The sequence below is a fragment of the Gavialis gangeticus genome, unplaced genomic scaffold (genome assembly GCF_001723915.1).
Source record: "Gavialis gangeticus isolate Ggan-Ray unplaced genomic scaffold, GavGan_comp1, whole genome shotgun sequence".
Taxonomy (NCBI): Eukaryota; Metazoa; Chordata; order Crocodylia; family Gavialidae; genus Gavialis; species Gavialis gangeticus.
This window is the reverse complement of record NW_017729020.1, coordinates 3,609,214-3,619,545: the sequence shown is the minus strand read 5'-3', so window position 1 is coordinate 3,619,545 and position 10,332 is coordinate 3,609,214. Positions and strand designations below refer to the sequence as shown.

The 10,332-nt window shown below is 44.4% G+C and overlaps 1 protein-coding gene across 1 annotated transcript in view; it reads left to right on the top strand.

The window, feature by feature from the left end:
* Positions 1-8,110, top strand: part of LOC109295447 (low molecular weight neuronal intermediate filament-like) — a gene marked incomplete at its 5' end in the record, with an annotated part of 23,047 nt that extends 14,937 nt beyond the window's left edge. Inside the window, 3 exons of the mRNA XM_019514298.1 lie at positions 1,951-2,268; positions 3,201-3,325; positions 4,164-8,110. Coding sequence (XP_019369843.1) covers positions 1,951-2,268; positions 3,201-3,325; positions 4,164-4,419 — 699 coding nt within the window. The remainder of the gene's footprint in view (positions 1-1,950; positions 2,269-3,200; positions 3,326-4,163) is intronic.
* Between the last annotated feature and the right edge of the window lie 2,222 nt (positions 8,111-10,332).

Below are 10,332 nucleotides of genomic sequence, written 5' to 3'. Positions count from 1 at the left end.
CATCTGTAGCAGAGGAGTCATAATCCTTTCTTTTTCCCATATTTTCTCTTTAGATTGTAAGTGCTTAGACTACAAGAAAGCCTCTGTTCCCTTCTATATACAGCATGTTTTAGCACAGAAATTACTGCAGTTCTACTATATATTGGCAGGTGAAGTCTTTGATATAATAGGGAAGTTTAGCTACTTAAATAATAACCCACTTTGCCCTGTATTTGTGAGGCGGCATATAGTGAAACCTGGAAGTCAGAATCTGTCTCCGTGTTTTTCCTTTGCATGCAGAGTCACATAGTTGTTGAATAGCAACCATGCTATTTTGGAAATCTAGAGAAGTGCCAAAGCACCTGCTGTTCACCTTTAAAATGAAAGGGAGTTATTGGGTAGAGAACCTCCAGGAGAGGTCACATCTGCAGGGTTTTAATCCTGTTCCCCACACATCAGCTGGCATAAGATAGCCACATATAATTTCACACTGCATGTGATCGAATCCTGTATCCATGATCAGGGCAGGACTTTGCGCCTGAGATTGGGAGAGCTTCGCTGCATCTCTACTTAGGTTTTACACAAATGATTGACCAGGAAAGCTGCTCTCACTAGCAGCTCTTAGTGATTGCTTTCATGGTGACGAGCAGCAGGGACAGAAACGAGGTCACTGCTGAGACTGACTGCCTGACAATCTGAACATTTTCAACTTGATTGTATCCTAGAAATCTGCAGCAGTCTGTTCCAAGTAAGATTCCTGAGCAATAGTTTTGTAGGAGATTTGGAATTGCCTGATTTGCTTTCATCCCTGCACCTTCCCGTGTTTGTTACAGGCAAACTCCTTTCTTTTTGTGTGCTGGCCATGTTGCCTGTAAATTGCAGGATGAACTGCACTTCCGAAATACCTTAGTTTCAGAATGTACATGTTTGCGTTTGCGGCCAAATTTACTCCTGGTAGAAACAGCTGCAAGTTTCCTCATGTCACCAGAGGTGCCTCTGCTTACTCCTATGGGGAATTTGGTGTGTATTTCTGTGCTAGGGACTGGTCTGATAGCATTGTAGTAAATATGTGCATGCTTCCATCAGCATTTGCCAAGAAAAGCCTGCAACCTAAAACTGAGCCCTCATAGCATGGCCCCAATCCAGCATCTGTATGGAAATTCAGTGATAGATCAATAAGTTTATGGCTTTCCTAACACTGCTTCACGGTGCATGGTTCAGCTGCCAAAAACTCACTGCGTGTAAAATCCATAACAGGTAGAGCTATAAAAAATGCAGCAGCCCTGGGGGTTTGAATTGAGGAGGAAATAAATTCTGCTTATAGATTTGGCTGTAATTCTGTCATTCTTCCTTCATCAAAGGGAGCAACGGAGAGCCTATTACGTTCAGAAATTTGGATTTTGCCTGAACCGTGACTGGCAGGCCAGCATGCTACAGAATTGTGTGAAGATGCTGGATCATTTAAACAAATGAGTCATTTTACTTGTGAATGGTATTGCAATAGCAAGGCAAAAGGAATTAGCAGAGCTGGGAGCAAGGTCAAAAAGGACTTTAAATTAAGCTGTCCTGGAGCATTCTCAGTTGTCCTCCAGACAGTTGTCCCACTCAGTAGCAAGTCTGAAAACAGTGCAGCACCTCTGATGAATGTCTCTGACACTGGGTTAATTTGGAGTGTTACTATAGTTACCATGGGGGTCTAGATTGGTAACACAATTCAGTTGTGTGTGTGTGTGTGTGTGCGCGGATTACATGATGTCACACAGGTTTGATTGCATACCCACCTATCACTTGTCCATACCCACCTATCCTTCCATTTCTGCATGGGGGACAAGGGAAAAAATGTGAGACAGCGTTGAAGGCGTGCTGTCTCAAACAGGAGGCAGCACCTAGCTGTTGCAGGAGCCTTGTATGTATGTATATTTGTATGCCTGTAATTCATGCCAACGGGGTGGTTTATTGTGTATTCTCCAGGTCTCGGTGGAGTTGGATGTGAGCAAGCCAGATCTCACTGCCGCCCTAAAGGAGATCCGCATGCAGTATGAGGTCCTCTCTGCCCGGAACCAGCAGTCGGCCGAAGAGTGGTACAAATCCAAGTTTGCCAACTTCACCGAGGAGGCTGCGCGCAGCAATGACAGCATCCGCCAGGCCAAGGAGGAGATCACAGAGTACCGGCGCCAGCTGCAGGCCCGCAACATTGAGATCGAGTCCCTGAAGAGTGCCAATGAGTCTCTGGAGAGGCAGCTCCAGGAAGCTGAAGAGAGGAGCAACACAGAGATCCAAAATCTGCATGTAATTTACACTCAACAGCAGATGCACTGGCTCCCCAGAGGTTCCCAAACCCTAGAGCTCAACTGCAGCCTCAGAGATGTTGCAGATAGACATGATGTAGAGAGAAGCATCATCCAGGCTCTCTTCATTCCACCTTCATAGCTCATACAGTTCACACTTTTAGATAGCTTTGCACAGTGCAGTCCTTGCCAGAGGGTGGGCTGTGGTTAGCAAACCTGAATGGTGGAAGTTAGTTGTAATGGGAGTAGGATGTAGGTTTATAGCCTTCCCCACCTATAGTTTTCAGGCACTTGGAAAACATTAATCCACTGCACGCCCTCCTGGCAAAGTAGAGTGTAAGGATGATTTACCTACTGGGGAAATGGGAACACCAGGCATTTACTGACCACTTCAAGTCTGAGGGTTAGGTCAGAGACAGAGGTAGAGTCATGGTTCCTAGGCTTCACACCAAGCTAGCAGGAGAACTAAGTCCAGAATTTCTTGTCATTTGCTTTAAATGCTAGACAGATTAGCACTAGGAAAATAATTGTATTCCTCACAGTCCTCTGAGTTACTGAGTCACAGGTTAGAATAGAAAACTTCTGATGTGTTGGGCAAAAGTTCTCCACTCAAAACTGTGTGTGAAAGTGTTATACCCCTACAGCAAAGGGAATATGCAGCGTATAAACAAATAGTGTCCCTGAGATGAAGAGATCACTGTCTAAATAGATAAGACAGATTAAGCAAAAGAGGACAAGGAGATGAACGGACTTGCAGCCATATAATATGTCCATTGCAGTTAGGATTTCATTAACTCCAGTGATCTGTCCACACTAGTATCTGATTGTACACTAGTTTGAACTGCACATCTGGAAGCAGGGCACGGACCAGAAATGGGGAGAAGCCATCAGCATTGCTCAAGATATTCTCACTCCCATTTTTTTGTTCTGCAGGAAACTATTAACCAGCTGGAAAATGCTCTGAGGACAACCAAGGGAGAGATGGCTCGTCACCTCCGGGAGTACCAAGATCTGCTCAACGTAAAGATGGCCCTGGATATTGAAATAGCTGCCTATAGGTAAAGCATTACTGCAAGGCCATCCTTTTCACAGGGCTTTGGAGATGTCCTTCAGACTCTGGAGGTCAATGGAAGAGCTGCAAATAACACTGTATCTTTCAGTGGTATAATAATGCAACTTAACAATTGCACTATGAGCTTTTTTGAACTGGGTTGTGGGAAAAAAATTAAAATAACAAAAATTGGACCCATTTCAACTTTTGCAAAAGATGACAACTGCAAATGTTTTTGTGAATTGGAATATATTTTCTGGCCAGGTTTTACCCAGGGTTCCTGGTTTGGTGGGGGCTGCTGATTATGTTGAAATGCTTTATTTCCATCTTTACCCTTTCTCTTCCATGCACAAACTACACGTGGTTCCAGAGAAGTGCTGGTTAGAGGAAACGAGATCAAAAGTGCCCTCTGTCTGTCAGGATGTTCAGGGTGGGAATCTCCCATGGCCCGAGGGGCTTAGACACCTGCTTGCCATTGAATTTTAATGGGAATTGAATTCCTTTAGTTTCCTTTGAAGATCCTTACAGCACATTTACATACATACTTGCTAAGTGCTGGGGGCACTTAGACTCTCAGATACTACACAGCCATCCCTGAGGTCATGTGGTGTATCTCATTAAGGCTGTGCAGCAAAAGACTGACTGCGCAGTCACTGCTCTTTTTTGGACATGAAGGAGAAATCAATTGGTATATCAGTGTTTCCCAAGGGGGATGCTTCCCTTTATCCCTGCTAGATGAAAGCAAGTTGATCTTGGTTAGATAACTTATAAAGGAGATGAGGAGGGTTGGAAATCTTGCTCCAGCTGGGGCTAAAATGCTCTTTTCTTGGGGGTTTGCTTTGCAGGAAGTTACTAGAAGGAGAAGAGACCCGACTGAGCACTGTCACCAGTGGGAGCACATATGGCCTTGGCTATGCTATCTCATCTGGCCCATTCTCCGGAGTAAAAACCTTCTCCAGCAGCATGGTCACTGTCAGGAAGGAGGAGAAGAAGGACCCACAGGACAGCATCAAGGAAGCCGGGCTGGCTGAAGAGCCAAAGGCTGCTGGGCAAGACAAGCCCAGAGAAGAGAAGGCAGAAACAGCCCCAGCCAAAAACTAAACTGAAGTAAGCTCCTGTCTCCTCAAGGGGAGCAGGAGTATACATACTGCAGGGGAAGAGATCATCTTGTATCCTTCTGTAGCCTGTTAGAGTAACATGGAGGGGGCAGCATGGTCCAGTGGATAGAGCTCTTGACTTGCACTCAGATGCCCTGGGTTCTCTTCATAGCTCAGCCACTGACCCACCGCATGACCTTGGACCAAATCACTTCCCCTCTTTGTGCCTAGTTTTCACCTCTCCCCCGTGGCCTATCCTGTCTCTGTAGATTGTAAGCTGTCCTGGGCAGGGACCTCTGTATAGCACTGAGCACAATGTTGGAACCTTTGGCACGACGTCAGTGCTGCTTTAGGGCAAGGGCTCCCTGTGTCTCTTGCCCTTGGCTCCCATGCCCTCAACCTGCTCACATAAAACTTGGTTGTAAATACTTCTGCTGACTTCAGTGGCATCAGATCTGGGCTCTTTCTTAATATGCAGACCAGAGCTCCAGTGTATTCCCACATCCTTCCCACAGCTCTAAACCCTGCTCTTTGGACAGCAGGTTAGGATATGCATGTTTGCAATTGCTAGCTTCTGCAGCCAAACTCTGTTAAAGGATTCTGTTAAAGCAACTTCTTGGCTCCTGTCAAGGTCCCTGTTGATTAAGCAGGACCATCTCACTATCCTGATGCCTCACAAATTTGGTACAGTTACCCCAAAATGTTGCAGACCACAACTTCTGAACACCCTGTAAGAGATGCCAGTGGGAGTAACCTATTGGGTCTGGCAGTGGCAACTCTGCTTTTTATTCAGGGAAGTGCCAGCCAGGTCTGTTTCTACAGGAAGTAGCCAGTCCCTTCCTCACTCTGGTCAAGAGACCAGGCCTTCAGCCCTTCTCTGCTTCTGAGGCTTGTTCCACTCTTTTCCCTTCCTTCCTTCCTTTTTAACTTTTGCTGTCACTGCCAGCTGAGGTCACTCTCTGGGTAACAGCAGGTATAGTCTGCAGTCGAAGAGGAGATAGAAAAGCTATGGTTGACCACCAGATTCTGATGCATTTACTCGCACTGAATTGCACCTTATTCCACCAGTAGTGTCAGTGGAGTTTGGACCAGATGATGCTTCCAACCCTATACTTCTGTGAGTAAGGTGTCAGTACGTATAAGGTTATCATGAATCTGGCTCAGATCTTGAACAGAGCTTACTCAGTATTTGTGGTGGTGATCACTTGCAAATCTGGCCCCCTTGTGAGTGCTGCACACTTGAAAATGTGGCCGCAGGCTTTTTTATTTGGCTGTTGTTTTTTAGCAAAACAAAAAAGGGTGTTTGGGTGAGCAGAGGCAAGGTTACCCATAACTTTTCTGCAAAAAGCAAATAAAGATGCGTAAAGCTGAACATGCCAACGTCTTGCTGAGATTCAGATGTCTTGGTTATGATGTGGAGGGACCAGTTGACCATCTGTCTGTTCTTTCTCTCTCTTTTTTTATATCCAACCCAAGAATGTACCTGGGCAGCAGGGGGTGGGGGGCATGTATTATGAAGGTGAATGTTCTGTAGGAAGGTTTAGCTTGATCTTCTGAATGTAGAGCCAATGGTGCTTGATTGCTAGGAATGTTGTAGCTCTTCAGCAGAGCTCCTGGTGGGTTGCAAATGTCAGCTGAGAGCTGATCAGAATGATTTGGATTGTGAAATACTGACAATTTCAAAAACTGGAGAGGTGGGAGAATTTGAAATGGTCATGGAATTTCCTCTCTGTATTTGTCATCAGCTGTGGAACTGGTTGAAACGTCAAGTTATCAACCCAGACGAGTGGAGTGAAATTTCACACCTTGTCATAAGATGTTTGACTAGCTTAACTTTAGATGGTTACTGAACGTAGATTTACTAGATAATGCAATGCATGGCCTTCTCTAGGGTGTGTTTGCGTGTATGTATAGTGGAATGTAAACTGGTCGTAGAACACAGTAGTTATGCAAGCATTTTTTTTAATTGATACAACCTTTTGGTTGAAGTATCATTTTGCATGAAGCCACTTTTCACATAGTTTGAATGTGACTTTCCTCTTTTTGGACTAAAATACCCTTTGTTTATTTAAAAGACAAATAAATGGAAAAACAGAAACCCCAAGGAATGTTATTGTTGGTGTCTGAGCACAAATATGTGCAGGTTGTAAATTCAAATCCTCACCTTCGGATGTTCAACAAATATCAATTGAAACTCTTCTACTCTATGCCATCAAAGGACCTGGTCATGTGTTTCTAATAATTTTGTTTCATTGCTAGCCTCAGCATTTTTATATCCCTGTTTATTTTGGTTTTGTTCTTTTCCTACATCACCCTGGAAATAACAGGCCAGGTTTTCAGCTGTTGTAAACTATCATAACTCTTTAGAAATCAGTGGAGATGCACCATTCCATCGGAGCTGAGGATGTACTGCATTATTTCTCCCCACAGCACAATACACGCAGTTTTACAGCAGCATGAAGCTGATGCACCATTTAAATACAATATAAATCTTCAAAATGTTGTGCACACTCTGGTCAGCTTCTCTGTGAAGAGGTGAGTTTCACCCATATACTACAATGCCACAAAAAATAAAGTTGGAGGTAGGGGGAAAAGTTCTAGTAAAGAATAAAAACAATCTACATCTTATAATACCACTTTGTGCTGTCCATGCCATTTCATTCCTTAAAATAAAATTGCCGTCACAAAGTCAAAGGTCTGCCTGAGTTAAACAGCCTATTGGCTTAGTGTGGTGAAAGCACACTGGTTTCTGTAGCTGGCCAAACACAGGGAGTGATGTGCCCAGTATCACATCCCATCCTGACTCACTAATTATATGCATGCACCCAGCTGTAATTGGGTAAGTCCAGAGCACAGGGACTAGGCATAGACTTGCCATCTTGCTGCAGCTTCACTGCCTTTCATATCCATCCTAGCTTGGGACTGCCCAAATATTCTGTCATCACCACTCCAACAGCAGTGTATACATGGTCTGAATCCCATCTCCCATAACAGTACTAAGGGTACATGCTATTTACTAAATTTGCCACGCTACTGCCAACTCTTCTTCAGAGATTTCAAAAGCCTGCTCTTAGTGGTGGTTATTCTCATGTGTAATTATATATTTGTCCTCTCACCTTGATTGCTTGCTTGTGAGAATCTCAGGTGCAAAGTGAAATGTGTTATTCTTGGCTCTCACTGGAGGTATTGCTGGTGCTAGAACTGAGCTTTACACCTACCAGATGAGATACGTGAATATGGCTTATCTCATGATCTGCTATACATGGCATCTCACTCTGTTCCTTTGCTCAGGGCCCAGTTATGAATAATGGGGATAACCTCTGCTTGCCTGTTTATTAGTATAAGTGACTATTAAATGCATTGGACTAAAAACACAGGCTACATACATAAAATATTTTCTCACTGTAACATCCATCTCCCCTGGGCTATAATGACCATGGCAGCTTGTTTGCTGGAAACTAATGGACGAAGATTCAGTCAAGAGCCTTTCATGGGTCAATAATTCTCAAGAGGTTATTACTAATATATTCTGAGGATGTGGGAGAAAAATAGTCGCATGCATTTTTTTATGGGTGAAGCTATTTATTGATGTATACATGAGATGTTTCTAAAGGATGAATGTCTTCTGTAATACATTAGTCACTCTGATCTATCATCGCCCGGGTCTCAATTACATAAAACATTTCCAGAACCGTCTTGTGTCCATTCATATCTTTGCAAGGGGGGGGGCATTTGTGTCTTGGAAAGCTCAATAAAATGCAAGCAGAGCTTTTCCATTCAATACAATTCTGATTAATTTAGTTCTGGGTTCAATTTGATGAAAAAGAGCAAGAGCCAAGCCATGTTGATAATAGGCTGGAAACTATAAGCAGGTTGCTAACCTCTGGAACACTGCGGTTTTGGAGCAGCCCACCAACTGGAGTAGCAGAGGAGAAAAGCCTCACTGGGTTAAATGAATTGAGAAGAAAGGATTATTGCCTGCAATAACCAAAAAATGGATATGGCTACCCAGGAGATCCCCTCTAGTCAGATGATCGCTTGATACTGATCAGTCTTGATAACTTTCAACGGTAGGCAGTGTAGCCAAGCACTTGAGAAAGTTGCTGCTTCTCTGAAGGACAAGGAAAGACATATGAACACGGCAGAGGAAAGCAGAGACCCATGTGATATTGCAGTTACCTACGCTATCATTCAAACATGGCTATTGGCTTTATAAGCACTACATAGGAAACGATATACTGGGTGTATACTGGTGCCCTTCTACCTTAGGTCCTGCTACACTCATATTTCACTCATATTCCCTTTCTTTCAATTCTCTTAAAACCACTAGGCAGATCCTCAGCTAGCCCAACAGCTCTGCTCATTTTCAGTGCATACAGGTATGCCTCACTAGGCCAGCACCTGGCAGTGAACTGCTGCATTTTAAGTCTCCTTAATATCTTCCAGGAAGAAGAATTCCTAGACTCCTGGTTTGGGTGCAGTTGCTCCTAGGCCTCATTACACCATGGGCCTGATTCTTAGTCATTCTCATAAGCATGAACCACTAGCAAAGGAGAACAGGAGCATTACACATAGGCTTGGCACAGGTGCCCTTAATGCAAAAGGTACAGGGTTGGGAAAATTGGTGCCAGAGACCTGAGAAAAATGCCACCACCCCTTACCATTGCCCAGGAGCTGCTTTGTCATCCCCAGAACGGTTATGAAGTAACTGCTAGTAATAAAAATGCCTGATCCTCACAGTCATCACCGATGAAAGATTGCTCTGGAAACCTGCTTGTAGATGCAGGTGCAGGGAAAAGAACATGTCTTGTTTCAAAGGCTCTTCATTAGTAATAGAAACCTGGTCTCCAGAGAGGTCCTACATATAACAGTTAACACCTGACAGCTCCTGGAGCAAATAAAGGTCCAGCTTCTCTTCCAGGAATGAAGAGACCAAATGAGGTCTTTCTTGCTGTAATGAACGTCTGAGAGGCTCTGTAAGTAGGGATAAACTTCAATTTGTTATAGAAAAGCCTATGCCCTGTTAATTTGCCCTTAACCAAGCAAGGTTTTGTTCTTTTCCCAGTTAACTAGCATACAGCTGGATTCTATTTAATAGGACCGCTAGTTCTTCTCTAAGTAGCTCAGACATTGTAATGACTTGTTCCCAGATTAATAGACACTAGCAAATGAGTACATGATTAGACTTCACTCCAATTTTCTCTGTTACTTTCTACAGTAATTACATATTTTAGCCAGTTGGGTTTTTCACTCAGATGGAGTCAGCCTTGCTGATGTGTGAGATTTGATATGGAGCAGGATGGCTCTGTAGAAAATAGGCTGGAAAACTCTGATTTAAAGGAGGTCAGGTCCTTAAATCAGAAAGCCATGACTATAAAGGCAGGCTTACTGACTGCTGTACAGTCTCTGCCTAGAAGGGCCAGATCCCTGCTAGTCAGCTTCTCTAGCTATTCCTCTCCACCTCCCCCTGCTGTTTCATAGTTTCTTAGTTTCTAGGGTCAGAAGGGACCTTAGCAGATCATCTAGTCTGACCCCCTGCCATGGCAGGAAAGAGTACTGGGGTCAAACGACCCCAGCAAGGTGTTCACCTAACCTCTTAAAAATCCCCAGGGTAGGACCCTGCACCACTTCTCTTGGAAGTTGGTTCCAGACCCTAGCCACTCTGACTGTGAAGTAGCGCCTCCTGATGTCTAACCTAAAGCTACCCTCTGCCAGCTTGTGACCGTTATTCCTGGTCACTCCTGGTGGTGCTCGGGGGAACAGAGACTCCCCCAATGCCTGCTGATCCCCCCTGACTAGTTTATAACAGGCCACAAGATCCCCCCTCAGCCTTCTCTTTTGGAGGCTGAACAGGTTCAGGTCCCGTAGCCTCTCCTCATAGGGCCTGCCCTGCTGTCCCCTGATCATGCGAGTGGCC